This window comes from Manduca sexta, chromosome 7 (assembly GCF_014839805.1).
Source record: "Manduca sexta isolate Smith_Timp_Sample1 chromosome 7, JHU_Msex_v1.0, whole genome shotgun sequence".
Classification (NCBI taxonomy): Eukaryota; Metazoa; Arthropoda; class Insecta; order Lepidoptera; family Sphingidae; genus Manduca; species Manduca sexta.
In genome coordinates, this window is record NC_051121.1 from 7,999,190 (window position 1) to 8,022,406 (window position 23,217).

A 23,217-nucleotide genomic window follows, 5' to 3' on the forward strand; every position below is an offset into this window, starting at 1 on the left:
TTGTACACTATAAGTGTTAAAAAACAATCAAATATGTATATATATGATGCAAAAGTTTTACATACACTTACAAATAAAATTATACTAGTTGATACAATACAATATAATAAATTATTATAAAGTATTTGTTTAAACGCTGGTACTCAAGCTAAGATTAAACTTGTGTTATGGGTACCAGGATTCTCACATGCGGCATTACCTAAGTTACATTAGATGCATCGGAGCTCAGTTATTTATAATCTTAGTAGGAGCGTGTGAGTGTGCGTATGCGTAATAAATGCATAATATAATTGACCTTAAGGTCTAAAGTAACACAAAATAGTTAATAATAGGAAATAGTTTAAACATCGGTGGTACAAATGGCGGTCTTATCGCTCGAGGCGATCTACCAGACAACCATTGGATGGAGATGAAAAAAATTGTATTAACTATTTATTATTTTTATTCTGCCAGAACACGCATAAAGTTATTGAAATAAAACAAATTTTCCGGATTTTATTGCGGATCTGAGGACCTGAGGTGTTGCTCGTCCAAAGAGTCAGTTACAATATGTGTCTCACTTCACTCACTCTCACTGTGTTTACATAGCTCATTGTGCATAGACCAGACAGTCAACAGCTAAAAAAAAATTGTTAAATGTAATTAGATAATGTAACTTTGACTTTTCGGACGACCAAAATCTCAGACCTCGCGTAACCATGAAGGCTACAAAGTCTTAAAAACATCGTGAGAAAATAATAATATTAAAAATCGCGATAAAATCCGGAAAAAAAATATTTTAATGTCATTATTTTTTTTATATATTAATTAAAAATTCCTTTCGAGTAATGTTGTTAACATTGAAAGAATTCATATTTTATCGAGTTCTACACAATTTAGGTAATCTATATTAATTTCATTATCACTTCATATAAGCAGATCATACTATGGAGTCATATATATTCCATCCAAGTACAATACCATGGATACGATGAAGATACGCACTGCAATTTAAATTTCGAATCAAAAGATCTGTTTCATTACACGCGAGCTGGTTCAATCATGCCTCTATTTAATTATAAACATCAGACGAACGATTCGCGAGCTATTCATTCCCTACTGAATGAATTCGATTTGATATTATCGTATCGTTCATTCGCAGCCAGTGGTGGCGGAGTTTTTTAAATTTACGTTATTTGTGTGTACGTTTTTGTTTCTCGTCATAATGGATTCATTTATTTTTCCTTTTTTTAATGTAATGAATTTTATATCGACATTATTGTTTTCTAGAAGAGATTGATGAACGGAATGAACAAAAGAATACAGATTATAGCAATCATTATTAGCACTTAAAAAATTTGTAAGGGTATTTGTGACGTTCCCACGTTTTGCTATAAAAACACCGTTTGATAGATCGAGGTAGTTGCGCATTGACTCTCGTACCGGTCGGTTCGTAGATATGTTTGTGGAAATATGTCTATTAAGTGGCAGATCGTTTTATTTTAATCAAAATCGCTTCAATTACTAACACTATAATATCATTGTTCATCACGCAAAAGAATTTTGAGGGTGTTTGAAGTCTATCAATCCGCACTATGCTAGTGTGGTGGACTAAGGCCTAACCCCTCTCAGTAGTAGAGGCCCGTGCCCAGCAGTGAGACAGTATATAATACAGGACTGATATTATTATACTTATTATAAATTAATGACGCTCCCCCCAACAAGGCAAATCTTTTGCGCTTGGTCCTCACACCAAATGTACGCCCATGCACGGGGGACATTTGTCGCGGCCCTAGGCATTCAGTACAGTATGTTTACACTTTCCTCCAGGACCCTGCAATTGCTAAGCCAGGGGAAACTAATATACCGTTCTCTGTTTTCCCCGTTGTTGACAGCGGGGTAAGTACTAAAAAATAATAATAATAATGATGACCACCTCCCGATATACCTTCAATCCCTCAAGATCTTTCAAAATACACTCCACAAATCAAATCAGGCGCCAATTTTAAAAAGAAAATGAAAAATAAATTATTTACAATCTAATTCATGTTTGACCTAGCGAAATGCAAATAAAAAATGGCCGAGCTCAGTTGAAATATGGGCGAGAAATGAGAAAGTATGGTTGTCAGCGATGGCGTGACTTCGTACGGGAATCTTACAAATTCTGTGGGCGGCGCAGACAGATGTGGGCCACTTGTCCGACGTCGGCCGCCGTTTGTCATCTCTGAATTTTTTATGTACGATTTTTTCGAGGATTTTCGAGGTGAAAATTTACGGTTAATATAACCTACAGCGAAGCAATCCCAGTCGCTAGATGTAATTAAAAATAAATAGTATTTATTGAAGATACTTTACTGGTGATTTACTGGTGGTAGGATAAAAAAAAAACGCCATAAACAATAGAAATACCATCAAACACATTGAATTGCAAAATATTGTTTATATTCCACTGCGCTCGCCATCTTAAGACATGAGATGTTAAATCTTATAATGTCCATTAGTTACACTGGCTACAAGATCCTTCAAACCGGAACACAACAATGACTACACACTTGGTTGCTTGGCGGCAGAAATAGACATTGCTGGTACCTACCCAGGGGGACTCTTACATATGAGTAACCTACCACCAGTAAAGCCGTAACTGTAAATATTATTTGCATGTATAAATCAATTTAATACTGTTAATCTACCAACTACGATTAATTAAACGAAACTCCGAATACTAATCTACGTATATTTGATTACCGTCTAAATATTAATATCTGATACATATTACGAATTCTCTGAATACAATTCCTAAATTTCCAACGTGGAGTACGTTGCATTGTCTTGCCTCAAAGGGATTCGTCTCGGATACCTAATTAAATTATGCGTCTCAAACTTGTCTTCAGGATTGTTACCTGTCTGCTATATTAATAGTAAATAACATTGTTATCCAATTTGTGATTGTAGATTAATTTTGATATTGAGTAATGATGATTTTCGTTAGGTCTATTTTGCAGTAACATTTAATAGATTTTATTCGGAATTTAATCATTTTATGTAACTTATTTACATGAAGTATTGACTATATTGTATAGACACGAACGTCCATATAAACTATTTGTTCAAAAACCGGAACTAAAATGGCAATTAAAATGTCATTGTTATAACCTATTTATTCACTGGAACAACAAATAATTTTACTTATTTCACTAATATTCTTATTCAAATCCAGGGGTATATTTAGACTCGAGTTCTTACATCATGAGCGCCACTCCTTACATAACCACAAGCTGTCAATATTGACCATACTAAAGTCAGTGAATGGATTGCAGTTCAGTTCAGTTAAACATTATGAATGTTCGGAACGCCAAATGACATGAAGTATATTATCTAGTTTTGAAGGGTTACTGTTGGCAATGTAACTTGTAAAATATTAATCAACTAGATTCAGCCCACGGCTCATTCTCCAATAATTCCCGTTTCCTGGTTAAAAATTAAACGTTAACTCTCAGAGATAATGTAAACTTATCAATGCAAAAATATTCGTAGTCCAAAAGTAGTTGAAGATGCATTCTAAAATTACTAATTTATTTATTTATTTATTTAAGGACCTTCAACGAAGGTTACACGGCGTATAATAAAAACAATGTCGTAGCATTTTTACAATTAACAATGTGACGTGCCTCTTCAATCATAGGAGACCACAGCATGCAAATTTATATATTGGTACAGCGGCAAAAATAATAATATTTGTTATTAATATTATTTAGATATATAAGTAGAAATACTTTGTAAAATAATAATGGCATCTACAACTCCATGTCACGTAAGAACATTAAGTTTTTAGAATATGAACTACAATCAAGTGTTTCGTAAACAGACTTTGAATGGATATCCAATTTGTATCCGCATCCGGCGCAACTCGGCGGGCAACGTGTCTGCATCCAAACTTCTGTCACATGTCTCGCGAGTTTAGCCGATTCCTATTGAATCCGGCTCCAGACCTTCAAGGATGTAGGGGATATGGAAGTAGTAAGGTTTGTGTGAGAACATTTCTACAGTCTTTTTGATATTACGTTACTGAATGAAAACACATACTTATCTTCACTTATACTGTCCCACTGCTGGGCACGGGCCTTCTCTACTACTGAGAAGGATTAGGACTTAGTCCACCACGCTGGTCTAGTGCAGATTGGTAGACTTCACACACCCTCAAAATTCCTATAGAATTTCTCAGGTATGCAGCTTACCTCACGATGTTTTGCTCCACCGTTAAAGCAAGCGATAATTCACAAAGAATACACACATAATTTATATATTTTTTTTAGAATGATCAGAGGTGTATGCCCTTGGGATTTGAAACTGCGGACACTCGTTTCGGCAGTCTGTTCACATCCAACTAGGCTATCGACGCTCTAAAAGGCGGTCTTATCGAAACCATATATAAAGCTGATCGCGGAACGCGATACGCGAATTCTTGATAAGTTATTTTATCACACACGTTTATTTACATTCAAATTACATAATGTTAGTGCTTCGTAGATTCTTCATTTAATCCATTGAATTCTGCGCCTTATTGTCAAGGCACATCTATTAATTCTAATTCTGGAGCATCTAACATGTCTCAGGCACAGCGGCCGATGAGTTCGGCCAGCGAACTTTGTGCACTCGCATCAACTCCGCACAATGAGAGTACTACAAGATCGTGTTTAGTTACTACATCGTGTCTTATATTCATTTTGACTTCATTCTATCCTATTTACTATATTGCCTCTAGGATCACCCTGATATAAACATTATCATTGCCCTTATCTCTACTTAGTTAGTTTACAAAGTCAGCTATAAATGTGTTATTAGTTTATAGCTTTCCATAAAAACTCATGTTACTGATTTGTATATTTTGAGAAGTTTCAGCCCTATTAATTTTATAGTATACAGATTTCAACGTATTAAACGAATTAATATTGCAGATTCGAATCTTTTAAAACAAAAATGTCCATAGTTCCAAGAAAATATCATAACATAAACATATAAGTAATGTGCAAAATAAAAAACTATATGCCTTTTTTTTCCACATTAGAAAAAATGTTAAACGTAGCAACAATAACGAGCGAGTCGTTTACAGCACATGACGAATGGCTGGGGTCATGCACTGCCGTCATTATAATGTTACCAGTATCTCCAGACCCCTACCCTATAGGGAACACACCCTCAACTTCCCCTGAATGGAACACTCGCGGGGGGAAACGCCGGTCTAAATTAACTGGTATATCTGCTAAGAATTGTGTTTTACATCATCTTGAAAGCAAATTATGAATTTTTGCATGTATTTCGTCGCTAACGAGCGGAAGACATCGTCTGTAGCGGGATTAAATGGATGTATAAGTATTTACTTAGAAAATTTATTGTACATATTTTATTATAGAACTTTTATGATATTTAGAATAAGTACTTGAATTAAATTAATAATGCTATATGCAGTAGGATATTCATGATACTTATAGAGTTACTTTTATGATACTAACTGTTTCTAATATTCGGTTTGTTTTCTCGTTCGTTCGTTCAAAAAACGGAAAAGATTCTTAATTTTAAATGTATTTTTTATGTTTGTTACCTTTTATTTTAATAAATATGCTTCCAGATTAGTTCCATGGATTTTTTTTTGAAAAAGTAGTTTTATCTTCAATCTAAAATATTTAGTAAAAGCATGTCATTCATATACTGATTACCAATTTTGGAATCTTTGATTAATTAAAATTGGTAGTGTTTTTTATTGCGTATAGGAAATATTAAAATCAACTGATACTTAAAAACTCAACTCATGTGAAATTCCTTTTCTGGAACAAAAAGTACCTAGCCCATGTAATAATCTAGGACAAGATATTCCCATCTACCTAATTTAATCATAACATTAATAATACTGCGGTGACATAGTTACTGCCTCAGTGTCGTAGTGAATTGTTCTGTGGCGTAGTTATATTGCATGCGGTACTGATAAACGCTCTGAGGTCCCCGGTTCAAGTTTCGGGTTAGACAAAGTAATAGTTTTTCTACTCAGTATCAGCCCGGATTCTGAAATTTGTGCCGGATATGGCTATAGGGTCGCCTTCTATCACATCATGGTAGGTAACTCACATGACGAAAAGTGAGTGCCCCGGTAGCACCTTTGCCTAACCCTTCGGAGATAAAGCGGTAATGTGTATATTAATAACATTTGCGTACACATTTACTTTTACATACAAATAACTAGCCTTCTTAATTATGTTAAAAATCATTAATCCTTCGCAATTTTCTATCGTACAGCCTAAATTCAATCGCACATTTTTCGTACAGAGTATCGTCATGTTCTTGGGTATTAGTAGTTAATTACCATCAGGTTACTCAAATTATAGTTTACCTATCTACAGTTTTAAATATAAGTAAAATATTTCTTTTGATACTTCATGGAAAGATACAAATTTTATGCACAACACCAACAATATTGTTATCTTCTAATTAACCCATACATTAAGTAACTGCCCCTTACAGTACACCCTCATATTAAATTATACTAATACTTCGTACGTAATACAAGTTCCAAAACATATTACAACAGTTACTTTGAATATTATCAAATAAAGGTAATTTCACAGGAAGGGAATCACTTTTATCATATTAACACAATCATAATTAAACAAATTCGTGAAGACAAACCGAATTACTCGAAATCTGCCTCAAAAGCAAATTATGCAAACAATCCCCGCAACATTCTCGTTTTAGACAATATATTTAGCATTGAAACACAGTTGTAACGGAATAAATGGTTGTCGCAGCACGTCCGCTCGCTTCGCACCCTGCTCACGAACTGATTTGAATTTGGAATTTCGTTCGGTTGGTTGCCGCTGGTTGGTGTTTAGCTTTTAAAAATGTTTTGCAACTTTTTTAAATCTTTTTTTTTCGTTTTATTTATGTTATTGATTTTGAACATAAAATAAAAATGATTGCTTTAGCTTTTTGTGATAAATAGTATAATGCATAATATACAAAGGCAACTGAAGAAAAGCTAAACTATATCTCATATGATTACAAAATACACATGGCCAATCCAACACTACAAATAGCTATGTACTAAGCAATTTTACGGAGAGTAAAATCCGAAATAAGAAATCCGCTCGCCTAATCTTCTGTTTGTTTACTAAGAACCGCTAAGCAGATTTGCCAAGCGAATGCTAATGTACGTTCTCGTAGCACTCCAAATTAAAGAAACCGAAACAGATTAGTCCAAAGTCTTTCGGAATGATCATTTTCAAATACAACCCTCAACGAAAGTGATAAGGTATGAATTCGTTCGCAAAGTTTAAGGTAAATCATCTAATGAAGTCGTGAGTAATGGAGTGGTTGCCGATTTTTATTTTGTGTTCGCCGTTTGACTTGCAGAGATTTGCGATCAACTTTTATATCCGTTTGCGGAAGACATTTGGCATTTAAATTCGTTGTTTATTTTGGTTAGTGGAAATTTAATAGAAGCGAATGTATTTACAGAAGCAACATTTGGGATTTGAGTTTACCTCTTACACTAGGATCTAAAAGATTATCAAAAAAAAACTAAAATGAAAGAAAAAATAGTTTCTAGTATGTTATGACAAATCAATCAGAACTAAACATCACGAGAAAATATAACGCATATGACTCATACACATTATTCTACGATTATTTTTCATATGCCTCTGTGCCTCTGACTGCCTCGGTGGCGTAGTTGTACTGCATGCGCGGTACGGCAGCGCTCTGAGGTCCGGGGTTCGAATCCCGGGTCGAGCAGAAATATGTGGGTTTTTCTACTCAGTATCAGCTCGGAGTCTGGAATTTGTGCCCGACATGGCGATAGGCTCGCCCCCTATCACATCATGGGACGGAACACACTTGGCGAAAAGTGGGTGCCCTGGTTGCGCCTCTGCATACCCCTTCGGGGATTAATGCGTGATTTGTGTGTTTGTATTTTTCATATTCAGTAACAAACAAATAATGTTCGAATATAAAAAAAAAAACATAAGAAAAGTTTAACCAATGCATCATACATAGAAGTTTTTAAAGTCCCATCGAATCATATTTGTTTAACTTACCAATATTTGTCAGATCAAGATAACCGGAAACTGAAATGAAACAATACAAATCCCATATATAAAAATATGACAAAAGTTCCGTGACGCAAGGCAATGTTTTCAAAACTTAATTCTTAACTTCGAGCTCCGTTTCGTAGTTTTTATTAAGTTACAGAGAAACAAACTAGCGTGGAAATTTTTCCAAGTTTCCGCAAGGGGCGACGGAGCGACACGGTGCGAAGGCAACGGTAGTATTCTCAGCCTATTCGACATTTTATGGCGTCGACTTCTACGGAGTGTTGTTCCGCATAGCAACTGAGAGCAATTAGAGAGAGATACAGAGATATCAATGACAATGCATATTGGGTATAATATTGCATGAGTTTTTAACGCTTTTTTTTATTTCTTTGAATGACGAGACGAGTTTGCCGTTCGCCTGATGATAAGTGATACGACCGCCCATCAATTGTAGAAACACCAGTCAACACCTTGAATTACAAAGTATTGTTTGGTATTCCACTGCGCTCGCCTAAGACATGAGATGTTCAGTCTTATTATGTCCAGTACTTACACTGCCTACAATGTCCTTCAAACCAGAACTCAACCGTGGCTACACACTGCTGTTTGGCGACAGAAATAGACATTGCGGTGGTACCCAGGAGGACTCTCACATATGAGATATATGATATTCACATATGAGGTGGTATTCATAACGTCAAATTCGTTCGCATATGCGAAACGATTCACAGCAAAGTATACTATGGTGCAACTAGTAATAAAACTTAAATTTAAATGTATTTTGTAACATGTAAACTTTTCGAAAGCGCGGAGAATAACCGTCGCATTCCCGCGGGCGACACGACGTCTCTCCCACCTTAACAAGTTGAATTCAATTCAATTAGTCCAGGAAGTTAGACCTAGAATTTCGACAAATTGGACCAGGTTTGTTTTGTAAATTCTTTTCGACAATTTGTATTACTATAAATTAAATCTTAAGTATGGTAATTAATTATCTAATTATATTTCTATATATAGTATAATATTATAGTTTATGTATAGTAATGTTTCTTAGAAGTAGACAAATAAACTCTAAAATAGATTTGAATACGTATAAAGTCCTTAACAAATCAAGATCTGCGATAGATAAAATAATGAAAAATGACCCTCCTAACAGAATTTTCGGCCGCAGCGGCCAATCTCAATGGAGATCGGCCAGGTACGCAGGAAATATTATAGTGCATAAGTGTGTGCGCAGTACACAGGTGCACTCTCTGTTCACTCTCATAGTTCGGTGAGACGGCAATCCGACATGACCGGAGAGAGATCAGGCGCAGCACCAACGACTTTACGTGGTTTTCGAAATGTAAATAAAATAATATATAGTAGGGGTTCTCAAAATATTTCTTTACACGACACCCTGTTCCCTAAAATAGAAATACCCACGTTCCTCTTTTTTATTTTTCATCAAGTATCATGACAATAAGTTTCTTTATATCGCCTTTGCGCTTTAACTGCTTAACTGATTACCATAAAAATTTGCCAATAAGTTACAGAAAAGGATGTATACCTTTCATTAAGAAAAAAGTGCTGGATAGAAATTGACAGAATCCACAATAACGCCGTCCTTTACATGTTGTCACGCCTCGGTGAGGGGGGGGGGGGGGGGAGCGCTCACCACATTGTTGAAAAGTAGCTTCCAATATCTGTGAATATCTGGTATCCACAATTTTGGATCCACAATGTTTATTTTAGGCGCATATTTGTAATCTAATCTATCTGCATTCATTAGCTATAGATACTATTATTTACGTTTTTAAAATATATTCTAGTTCCACTTAAACTAGCTACTAAGATGGAAATTCAAGGATATCTTTGTAAAATAAATCACGTTAAAATCGAACATCAAAGTAACGACTCTTTAAAACCCTGGAGAGTATTAAGCCACCACTTTTATCTCTTCGCGCAGCTCCCGACGCTTGCTTACGTCGTAGGGTTGTCACTACCAAGAAATTTAATATATCTTACATGTTTATTTATTGTGATTTTGATTATTTTTCATAGGTGAACATTCACATTGTAGGAATAAAACAGAATTTGTGTATAAATAGTTATAATAAATAATATATCGAGTATCACAAACGGCATAACAAGTAAGACAAAGAGACGAGTGACAAGTAGTTTGAATTGACATTTATATGGAAGTCGCCATGGATGCGTTCATTCAATTCTAACACACATTTATATTATTTTTCTAGATTTATTTGAATGTTCAGATTTCCTGTAAACCTTTAAGCCTCAAATTATAATTATAAGCGCATCTGTGCATAAATGAATGTTTATATTGTTAATACATCGAGAGTAATATGCATTCGTAAAGTATTTATTTTCTGGTTAGCATTAATTTATGTTTGAACACAAACTGTTGGAATAGATAGTTTTAACACCGAAATAACTATATTATAATAAATATATTATGTATTAATGTTAAACTATGGCTGCGTCTACGAGAAAAAGTTTTTTTAGGATAAATATTTTCAAGGATTAAAAAGTAGCTTATCGCACTCAGTAGTAGTGTAGTTTCCTATTAGTAACATTTTTAAAATCGGTTTAGTAGTTACGGAGATCATCGGATTCAAACAAACAAACCCTTCAGCTTTATATATTAGTATAGATTTACAACTTAGGCCAATCATATTGCCGTCCTATTATATTCCGTGTATATTCAATCAAGTCGATCAATTAAATAAACTAACTAATTTCCGTAGAACATTTAGGCAATCGACATCGGTATTTTAAAGTTTACAATAATTAATAGATCAATAAATTTTGATAGTTATTACTTTATCTTACTGTACAACTTTATTCCTAAACATTTTGACAACCCTAAGTGAGGTTGAATACATCAAATAGGTTGGAGCCTTTAATCGTCGGGAAACCGCCGGTGTACGGGTGAAAACCGAACCTACCACCTTTAATACCACTTTGAACAAATTGAAAACATGGTATGTTTATGTAGTTAGAATTTTTCAAGGACAATTGTAGATGAGACATCCACGACGACTTGTGTGCCACGGTGAGAGTTACAATCATCAGTAAGTATATTTCATGATGTTATAATACTGTACTGCGAAAGGGAAAGTTTTCTACAATGACCAAATTAGAAAATTATTTTCCAGTATTTATATATTTGTTCCACTTTGTACCTAATGCATGGATCAATAGAGTATTATTTTCATTTAGTCTTTATTATGTTTCTCTTTAACCTTGACTATTCTATTTCACATGTACTGGGTATAAAAGATCTGACGATTGATTTAAAAATCTACTCGATATTAAATTGGGTGCAAACGTTACTTCTACCTTGTTTACAATATTTAAAGTCACGTTCGAGATTCGTATAAAATGTGTATAAATATCAAACTGAACGCGGACAAAAGACTCGCGCCACCACGGTGGGCGCCAAAACGTCTCGGAGCAAATTGACAGCGCCACCTACCGTCTACCGTCGAAATTGCTCAGCGGCGCGGCATTCCGTGACAGAACTCGGCGATGAGCGGACGTGCCGCGTTTACAATAACTAAATGTACTGGATGCGGATGCGTGTTTGGGATTCTGTATGTTGTTACTGTTAAGGCATTTCTTTACGTGTAAATTTTAGCGAATAGAGGCTTCAGACGTCTTAGAATTTGGCCGAGAGAGTACGAGCAAATTTATTTCAAAGGAGTATTTTGTATTGCATTTACAAAATAGATTGAACTTGTTACAGTTGGCTTTTGAAAAATGTTTTTTCGTATGAACGTTTTCCTAAACCTATTCTATAAGCTAGATGCCTATTTTTATTGCCTCAAATAATTTCATGACAATTGTTTTTTTTTTTCAGCTGATTTCCTACTCCGTATTCTTGGGAAGAAAAGAACAAAAGTAATTGGCACATAATACGATGTATTCGGTGTATTTGGTGTAATCAAAGCATCTAGAATTTATTGCCACTATGACGGTTAGACAAAGCTGAGATTGACACTTGATAACGTTATTAACACTTGTTTTGTAACTATATATTATCTTTCGCTGATATGAGGCAATAAAAAATTATACAAAAAATAATGATAGTAAATTAAAATAAAAGAAAAAATATAATAATTAAAACAAAACTAAAATGACGTAATAAAACTAGAATGTTGAAAATTTAAGTAACGGTAACGTCAGCCCATTCTAATTAAATTAAATTCTGTAGATATTTGGTAGTGCTTTTTAGTCTTAATAGAAGATCTGAGTACGTCATCGTTTACATTTTATTTTTACAGTAGTTCGTATGAATAACAATCAGTTTTATGATTTGTTATTTGGAAGGCTAGCCGCGTTTAAAATTTTTATGACAAAGATATACATGCTATTGAAATTGAGTCATAAATCCACTTCCTTATGGTTGAAACCCACATATAGTTTAATGTTCGAATATATCTACATTTCGCGTAACAATCTTTTATGTTAGTTATTTACTTAGAATTTTAAACCGCTAGGTTACACCACATTTTCACAACTATTTTTTACTATCATGCTGAATAATAGATATCAGGTATGTCTACCAAGGCAATGAATTAAATCTTGAAAATATGTAACAACTCTTGAGAACAGCCTGGTTTTTTTGGCATGCATGGTAGTTGCTACTTGCCCATGTCATTGGCCAGCTATTATAATAACATTAGGTGAAAATTTAACTGTTAATTACCACATCAAAGTACCTTCACTGCATCTGATGTTAACAGCTATCACATACTATCAGCTAGAAATTTTCCTCGTTTATTACCACGTCAAAATGATGTTTTTTTTTGTTGCTTTGTTAAGTCTTATTATGTCCAGTAGTTACACTGGACTACACACTGCTGCTTGGCGGCAAAAAAAGACATTACGATCGCACATACCCAGGCAGACTCTCACATATAAGAGACTTACCATCAGTAGACTCGACTGCTCCTGATGTTAAGAGCTATCATATATCATCAGGTGAAAATTCAGCTCGTTTATTACCAGGCAAGCTGACTTCACTGCACCTACTGTTAAGTGAAGTCCAAGGAAATGAGTAACGTTTTATCCCTTGATGATCTCGTCTACCTAGGAAGGTAATGAAACAGTCTTGAACCAAGTTCCTCATGCCATGCTAACTTAATTTCATTTAATACACGATATATATGAGATCCACATATCATAATATTTATAACAGCATTCGAAAGCTGATGAATGTTAGTAATTAATGCTTTAATATATATACACCAAAAGTTTTAATTACCAAAAAAAAGTAACGGGTATGTACGCTATTTATTTTTGGTAATTAAAAACTAGTGGATGGCGGTGATAGCCTAATTAGGAGTGGAATGGATTGCCGAGACAAATGTCCGCAGGTTCAAAACTCAAGGGCACGCACCTCTGAGTTTTCTAAACTTATGTGTGTATTCTTTGTGAATTATCACTTGCTTTAACGTTGAAGGAAAACATCGTGAGGAAACTTGCACACCTGAGAAGTTCTCTATAGGAATTTAGAAGGTGAATGAAGTCTACTAATTCGTACTAGGCCAGCGTGGTGAACTAAGGCATATTTCCTCTCAGTAGTAAAAGGAGGTCCGTGCCCAGCAGTGGGACAGTATATAATACAGGGCTCATATTAAAAAGCTAGTGGTGTATTATGGCTTTCTAACTGAATTTATAGCAACAAGGCATGCCAACATGAAGTTTACAACTATTGACTAACTATGCGATTCGTGGCATCAGGTATTAAGTTATTGCGCAATAGTGATTAACATTATGTTTGTTTATTATTCCTATAATATTTTACATTTTAGAAAACTTTTCAAAATATCCTATGTTTCTTCATAAATTTCAGGTATGACTATATTGAAACTCTTAAAAAAATGGCGTATGGATATAAATTTAAGATCAGAAAAATAAGACTTATATTGGTTTCATTTAAAGTACCAATTCAATAGCATCTGTTGTAGATTATAATATCCCAAATTCCATATTCAGATCACGAAAATATTTTTCTAATAGTGAATTAGTGGGTACCTTGTATGGTAGTAAGATATTATGGTCATAACTTATAACTATTTTATTTGGGCTGTGGACAAGGGTGTCTTGTGTACGATTCCTTGGTTTAGAAATATTGATTGTGTTGATTGTGAATAGTCAAGAAAGAATCCTTCAGAGCGATGGCGTCAGGTAGTCAAACGATGGTAAAACTAAGACAAATATGGCTCCGATTATAAGCCCCGAAATGTTTGATCAACCGGATGGCTCACAAAGAAACTAGAATATCTCATTTGAGTAGGATAAGGAAATGTCGAGAAAACGGTGTTCATAGCATCATTTGAAACAATTATAAAATTGCAGATATTAGATTTCTAGTAACCCTGCCAACTCTGGTCAAGTATACACCTAATTATAAAGATATTCTGTTTTAAGATGCAAAGATACAAAGGCACTGATTGCACTTAATCTTCTTCTTGGTCGTAACACTCTTGACAGTCGTCATGGTAAGCATATGGTGTATTCGGGAGCTGATGTAGCGCACGATCTCTCTTAATCTTACTAATATACTTATTTAAACCACATCTAATCTGAATTTGGTTTACAAATTTATCTTAAAACAACATTAGCTAACACTCTTCACGAATCATTAGCGTATCACTTACACAGAAGAATAATGAACAAGCGCCCATCTCAGAAAAAGAAACAACGGGAAGGTTTCGTAACAATTCACTATGTACTAACCTATATACAGCTATATATAACTAATATATTATTGTGGAAGACGCAAAAAACGCCGAATCTTCTTCTTAAGACGTCCACAATACGCATGCGTTGATAAAAGCTCCGCCCACAGCGAAAGAGATGACGACTGATTTCATGATTGGACCCAGTGGATTCTGATTTTCAAAAGATTGATTTTAGATAATAGTAATCGAAATAAAAGCATCTGAAGATATTGCTTGTAAATTGTTAGTATTTTGTTTGAGTTGGAGTATTGGAAGGTTATGAGGGTAGTTTAAGGTATTATATATATTGGTGATCAGTCTAAGTGAAGGTTTGTTCACATGGTTAGCAATGTAAGTTTTATTTTTAGGTTACGGGTGAGTAAAGTTTGTCAAATTAGACTTGTTTTATATAATTTGTGTCTTGTTTCTGTTGTGATAAATGTTACTTTCTAATGTTTCGTTGTAGTTATAATGATGTTGATGTTACTATTACGTGTTCTTGAGAATTTTCTTTACATTTTTGGTGGAAACAATATAGCTGAAGTAAATAAATGTATATTTACAATTTATTCATTCTAATTAAGTAGACGGGTCTTTTTTACTATATAGGTATATGAAAAATTATGACTTTGTGAAGTTTCTTTTATTACGAAGAACTCAAACCTTTGACATAAATTAACCAACATTTTTGCTCAGGTGTCAAACATCAAAGCGTACTTAACAGCTAATGTCAACCAAGTTAACTACACTGAGCCTGTTTTAATTAGTTCATTAAACTAACGATGCATTTGAACCTCCCGCATGAAAGCTACTCAGTGTTAATTAATTCCCACGATTGTGTGTTGCATCTCGCAACGTCCCCAGGCTTCCTTGCTTCCGGCTACCACTACAGATTTTTCCTGGCAAATTTCAATTCATTACAGACCAAGTTGGTGGTTTAATTAAAGATATTCCTCTGAAACCCGCCCATGGATCCTTAACTCACTGAGACGTGGTTGGCTTATTTTTTTTCGACACATTCATTCCCGCCTCTGCGACCCTCCCAAACAAACAGCGGAGAACTTTGAAAACAATTTTGTTGATGGACAAATTTGGATTTTGTTCGGCGGTGTTACAGTTCTTATTGGTGTGTGTGGGAATTTTCGTTACGACATTCCGGTTCTGGGTTGGGACTTTCAGTTCATTTCATGAAAGCAGAGACAGGCAGGCAATAGAGTCAGTTGACCGCGAGCTTTCGCGAGGACGGACGTTTTGGGGTAGACCGTTTCCGTTCGCCGGAACATATCGGAAAACTTTACGATAAAAATCGTTGTGTTGCCGTGTGTGTGTTCCTCGGTATTTAGTGTCGTGTTGTGGTAATGAGGCGCTGAACGTTACAACTAAGGTGAGTAATTACGGATATTTTCAGTGATTTTAATTTTACAAAGTTCTAAAAATTTTGCATTAAAATTTATATTTAGAATTTTAATTGTGATTAATTAAAACTTATTTTAAAACATCTGGAACTAATAAAATACTAAAAAGTCACACTGTAAATTATCTTTTCTTACGTAAAAAAATTAAGTAACATAAGTCTTTCGAAATTAATGTAAATTTCTCCACCAGTGTTAGTCAAGTTGTCTGCAGTCGGGACGTCGCTCTGCAATTCGAGACACTTCAACAAGAAAGCGTAAAACTTATCTCCCGTCTAGCTGTTTGATACAAGCAAATTAATTATTGAGAAACTTTAACTCATGCCGCATTAATTTAATTTGGGTTTTACATTCAACGGATTTGATGCAATTGCAAGTATTTGAACATGGAAAGGGGATAAGTGAAATTTCATGGGTGTAATTAAATTATTGGATGAATGTGTTGAGCTGATTCCATATTAACATGAAATAAGGGTTGGTTGAAGAAAGATTCTAGGAAAAGTGGGGAGGTCCTAATCTAGGACAAGTAAAGGTTGGCTATATCTTTTCTTCTATTACGAGTTTAAAGTTTTGTCAATAAATATAAACTAAACCTAATATGAAAAATGGGTGAAAAACAAACGAAATACAAAATAAATATAAAATACTTAAAATATGTGGGCCTTGGAATAATTGTACCACTTTTTTGAGCATAAGCCACTACTTCTTCCAAACAAAAATTTTGTTAAAAAAAAATATGTGCGTATCATAAAATCTGATAAAATAAATTTAGTAAGGTTAAAAAAAAGCTACTTCATTAATTAAATTCCAAAACATCATTACTTCTACTATGTAATATTATAAACGAATATACAATATTTTCAAAAAGGCATAAAAATATTTAAACCGAAGTTTGCGCGAAGATAATTATTGATAACCACTTTTTAAAAATAACTATATTTCTTGTAGAAATTTGGTTTAATCAAAACTCTAGGCTTCGGTGGTAATGTTTACCTTCTTCAAACGAAACGGCGTACAAAACCAAAAGCAAACTCCACAATTATTGAAAAAAAAAACTCTATCCAAATTATGAATATAGTAAAAGAAATTTTGTTATATAATATATATTTTATAACGGAGCATATTAATTATAAATAAAATAAATAAATAAAATCTATATGTATTAAATACTAATATTATAAAGAGGTAAAGTTTCTAATTTTGTTTGTAGGGGCTAATCTCTGGAATTACTGAACCGATTTGAAAATTCTTTCACTGATAGGAAGCCACATTACTCCCCAGTGCTATAGACTACTTTATATCCCGGGAATATATAAAGCGGTACTTTTATCATAGAAAAACTCTCTCACACGGGCGCGAGCAAAAAGTAACAAAATATATTTTGGTTCCGGTCATATAATCTAAGTACTAATTATCTTGAAACCGAAATCACATATGGTATACTGTATGAAATTGAGCATGAATATTGGTCCTTGGAATACCATCGCTTCTTTTACACCATCTGGCACATTAGACACCATTTTATTGAACGACCTTATTACGTCTGTATCTGAAAAAAAAACTTAGATAAATACTGAACTAGCATAAAATTTTCTGGTGGTAGGATATATTTTATATCCGCCCGGATAGCGACCACCGTACACAAGGTGTTAAAACCCGTCATGGCCCACGTGTGCCGCGTTCCGGGATCAGCCTGTGTATATCCGGTTCCAATAGGCCGGCATAATTGTGTCGACTGCAGAGGGGCGATCATCTCTCGTCACTCGACATTTTATTGGACCCCACTCCACTTACCATCAGATGCAGCGCGGTCACTTTGCCGTGCCTGTATGAAAAAACCGACGAATAGATAAACCTTCCTTCCTTAGAGTCGGTTAAATAATGTATAAAATTACAAGCCTTCATTAAATTAAATAGCTGTTGCAAGCTCGCTTGAATAACTTAATTAGGAATATATTTTTTAATACAACCTCGTGGTTTCTTTTCACAAAGTCGACGATAGACAAATTAATCTTTACTTGAGATAATGTACTTTCCTAATGTGAATAAGTATTGATTATTATATTAACAATCTTTAATAAATGTAAAGTAAAGCTGTTCAAAACCTATCAATAATTATAATTATACAGGGTCATTTTGACATTGCGTTACTAAATGAAACCCCATACTCGTTTTCATCTTTGCTGACATTGTGCCAAAAATCATCCATTAATAACGAATATTTTGACCAAAAATCCTGTTTTTAGTTTTCTAATTTTTTTATCATTTTGTAGTTTAATGCGAATATGGCGTGTGCGTGAGTGTATTTCTGACTGAAAGTATGATGTTGCCGCTGCGATGAATTCTCTTAGAGTAATAGTAGTAGCATTAGGGCGCATAAAATTAAAATTACTTTTTATTAATATTTATTTTGTTCGAAACTTACACTTTTTTATTTTACGTCTAAGGCGCAAAAGACTTATTGTTAAGTGTTGTTTCCAAGTAGATAAGTATGTGGTTTCATTTAGTAACGCAATGTCAAGATGACCCTGTATATAATAGAGTACAGGTAAATACGAATGTTCAAAACCTACCAGTAGATTTGATGACACCAGGCCCAACAGCGTAAGGTACGTTGCCGTTTTCAATGTACGAAAATACTTCAGTTTTTGTAAACTCCACTTTGTCAACGTTGGGTATAACGGCAGTGAATGTTATGGAATCTGAAATAAAAAATAATAATAAGAACAGTAATTACATATACATTTTTAATGTGCAAAATTTGAATTCAATAATATGAAAGTAGCAGGAGGTCGCTGGATGCGGGCCGCTTCCAATAGATCGATCTGGAAATCTTTGGGGCCCATGTTCAGCAGTAGACATCCTGCGGCTGATGATGATGATGAAATTATACGCGTAAAAAGTGTTGTTCCTGCTCGAGTTAAAATAGTTTCGATAACACAAATTAAGTTTTAGAGCGGGAATCAAACCTTAGATCAATACAGGTGAATATTTACACTACAGCATTTATACATTAAGAAAAATACGTTATAATGTGTTGAAAGTATCAGCTGTTTAATTAATATACTTCCAATGCGCCCACGTAGAACCTCACCGCGAACTAAATTTCATTTTATGCGTGCTTCAAAGAAAATGTAAGGTATATCTTACAAAAGTTTAGAAACTCTAAAGTTGCTGTTTGAAAAAGAAAATTCCTTGGAATAAGAAAACCAAGATGCCTTTTAAAACTTGTGAATTGCTAGTGGTAGGACATATTTTATATCCGCCCGGATAGCGACCACCGTACACAAGGTGTTAAAACCCGTCATAGTGGCCCATAAGTGTGTCGCGTTCCGGGATCAACCTGTGTATATCCTGTTCCAACAGGCCGGCATAATTGTGTCCACTGTCAAGGGATAATCATCTCTCGTCACTCGATACATTGGACCCCACGTATAAAAAAAACTTAGTAATATTCATGAACACTATATGTCTTTAAGTAGAGTTATAGTTGTCTGTTTGTCTGTTCTTTCCTATCGGAGAAACCATATTGTATTGGTAAGCGTCATTCCACGAAAAAATAAAAACCCAAAACATGTATTTCAGAATTAATATAGTTAACGCAAGAGCCACGATTGGAATTACGGACGTATTTTGTAATTAATATGTCTAGACTTCAAACAAAATCAAAAATAAAGGTAAAAATTTTACTATTATTTTAATTTTATTATTATTCATATTTTATGTGATATACAATAAAGTGTAACAGCGGCGAAGCGTCTATACAACCCGATTCCTACTGGTTTCCCGTTTAGGCTTACTTATTCTTATCTTAGTTTTTGTTTTCTGTTAAAATGGCCGCGAAATGTTAACTAAGGCATTTTTTCTTGCCTTGGGTTATCTTTAGAAAACTTCACCCTTCGCCACTGAAGTGTAATAAAAAGAAATCCGCTATACAGCTAAAGAATGACTCTCCTATGGATAATCTTACCATATCTTGCGAATAATCCATCAGAAAGTACGATAGGCTCCTTGTTTTTGCGGTGATACTTACTTCAGTATTACCTTGGGACTGTAAATTCCGCTATCTCGCATTTCAGTTAGTTTTTTTTATTAATCCTTTAAAAAAAATTATTAGTTCCTAATTTGTTCAACTCAATAAAGTTAGGTTTACAGTAGAGCGTTGACTATCCGAACAGCTATCGATAGAAAGAACAATATTAAAGACTTCTGCTCGTAAAATATTTATTAATCAACATATTTTTTTCCTTAAGCTATCTATTTTTATTCGAAACATCGGAATACAATTTTACTTTTAGATTAAAAGAAAATAAAAATTCATTATCCACAACAGTTTTACAAATTACAACACGTTACGAAAGAAAGGTACAGTAAAAGTTCGGAATTTGTACTTAATTTCCTACTTACTACTGTAATAAACAAGATTCATATTATAAATATATCTTATTTAATATATGGGTATACACATAAAAGAATAATTTCGATTATCCGAATAATTCGTTTTCCGAATCATTTCAATTCGAATAATTGACGCTTTACACCATCTATTGATGTAAAATATTCGACACCTATAGGTACTTACGTGAATTCTGTTATGTTTCCATTTAGCTTAGATACTTTAACATCATTCATAGTATATGTTAAATTCGCACTGGCTATAGCGAGAGTCGAACGTATGAAGAAAGGATCTGGTACAAGTCCATGGGCCACTTTACAGTTAGAATGCTTGTCGAAGTACCTTCTTATGCAATTAACTTCATTGTGGGGACATGGCCTTTCTGCGTGGGCATCAATAATATCTGTTAAAGATTACAGTCTTCTAAATTTTAACATATCTATTTTAGTTTGTATGAATTTTGTTTACGCGAATATTAGAAATTTTCCCCCCTGATTTTTTTTCGAAACGTCGTGAGAATATGATTTATTTCAATGCAACTACAGCTATTTTAAAATATTGTTGAGGTTTAAAATATTTTGCATAGTCATTTTTTAACGCTATGAAATATGTTTCTTGATTTTGGCACCACATTAATATTAATTATATGCCCTTTATCGCAACAAATAAGGTATAAAACTATATTAAGTCAAATCTAAAAAGTTTAACAAAGTTGTTAAATTATCACCCTGAATCATACAATTATAAATACCATTAAATATTAGTTTAAATAGCTTTCATGTACACAAGTTAAAGTTAATGCAATCATCGGCTTATCATTAAGAAGACTGATTTGTAAAGGAACAGTCGTGGCTACAATAGATTTTTTATTGGTATGAATCATGAGACGAGCTTGTCTTTCGCCTGATGGTAGGGTATACGACCGCCCATAAACAGTAGATACCATCCAACAATTTTAATTATAAAATATTGTTCGGTATTCTACTGCACTCGCCTGAGACATATATTAAGTCTTATGTCATCCTGAGACATATATTAAGTCTTATGTCCAGTAGTTACACTGGCTACATATTTAAATAAATATTAAGAAACTTACCATTATGTCTCCAAGTATCCATCCATTTCCCAGATTACTCCTGAAGGCACTCGCAAAAAACGAACGCTAACAACAAATAAATATACCGCATTATTCTAATCAAATTGAAAACGAATATTCGCACGCAAATCTTATATATCTAGTTATTAAACATTGTAAAGGAAGTCTCAAATATTAAGTATAGTTTGTTTGATTGCATTATAATAGGTTAATTTTCCGGTCGTAGATCATTACTGGAGAATTTCAACATATCTATTTACAATTGCAACGAGTGTAGTTTTAAAAAAAGATGGGATCGGACAGTTGTTGGCTAATTCAGATATTTGCGCCGCAGCTGTATTTTTTAACGTAATGATAGATATAAGATCGTACAATATCTTCGTTGAATACATCCAATTTAATATCAAAGAGTTATATAATTATATAGAGCGCACATTGGAAAGATTGTCATACAAAAAATTTTCGTTTATGCGATGGTTACTCAATCTACTATTAAATAGCAAAACACCAATGTAAAATACTTAATTTTTTTTTGCGTTTTTAATGCAAAATATTATCAGGATAATGTTTTGGTCGGACCTAGAATTATTGTGACTGGGTTTTTCCCTTTTAAAAGTAACTCAGACGCAGTTCAGAGTCGGGAAGTTGGCGGTGTGATACCTCCGTGCCTCGGAGAGCACGTAAAGCCGTTGGTGCTGAGCCTGATCTGTTTTTACAATACATTACTCGAACAACACTTTAAAATACATTATTCGTGCGGTAGATGTAAAATAAGAAAGTGCAAGTTTCGAAGAACATAAATATCAATAAAAAGTAATTTTAATTTTAGACGACCTAATGCCACTACTACCTATTCTACGAGATTTTTTTGCATTGGCAACATAACACAACGCCGGCAACATACTCACGCACACGCCACATACATATTAAACTCCAAAATGATAAAAAAATCAGAAAAGTAAAACTAGGATTTTTCGTGTAAATACTCGTTAAATTAATGATTTTTCACACAGTCAGCAGAAATAAGATGAATATTGCTTCATTTATTACATGTCAAAATGACCCTATATAACATAAAATAGGATTTGATACTTGCGGTTATTTCTTCACTCAAATATTTTATTGGATTCCTGAAAAGCCAAGTTCGAATCCCGTTAAAGACTTTGGAAGCAGATTAGCATATTTTAAAACTCGTCCACACCTGTCGTATCGGATCGAGTCAGCCGCGACGTTAAACTTTGCCTACCCTCTTGCAGGTGTTAATTTCGCCGCTTTGTACCAGTCCTTGTTTAGCTTGTCTTAAAGATTATATCAACATTATTTTATGATGTTTTCAAACTGAGGAAGAATTAAAATCATTATAGAGACAGCGTCGCACGTAGTATCACGTAGATGCTTGGATGAGTGTTAACTCACATACGTCAAGTACCACATTAGTATATAAGCACCATTTGTACATAGAATTAATCAGACCAAATACCATCTCGTGTCTCATTACATCTTGCCATAAATTAATGGCAAA

At 34.0% G+C, this 23,217-nt stretch overlaps 2 protein-coding genes across 2 annotated transcripts in view; one reads left to right on the forward strand and one right to left on the reverse strand.

Moving 5' to 3' along the window:
- The first annotated feature begins 16,023 nt into the window (after positions 1–16,023).
- LOC115442505 (carbonic anhydrase-related protein 10) overlaps positions 16,024–23,217 on the forward strand; it is a 68,448-nt gene continuing 61,254 nt past the window's right edge. Inside the window, exon 1 of the mRNA XM_030167747.1 lies at positions 16,024–16,175. The gene's annotated coding sequence lies outside the window, so the exon portion shown is untranslated. The remainder of the gene's footprint in view (positions 16,176–23,217) is intronic.
- On the reverse strand, positions 17,604–21,717 carry LOC115446531. The gene is made up of 5 exons (XM_030173253.1): positions 21,696–21,717; positions 20,786–21,002; positions 20,174–20,178; positions 18,777–18,905; positions 17,604–17,752 (listed from the first exon to the last, which is right to left on the reverse strand). The coding sequence occupies exons 1-5, from the start codon at positions 21,715–21,717 to the stop codon at positions 17,604–17,606; spliced, it is 522 nt and encodes a 173-aa protein (XP_030029113.1).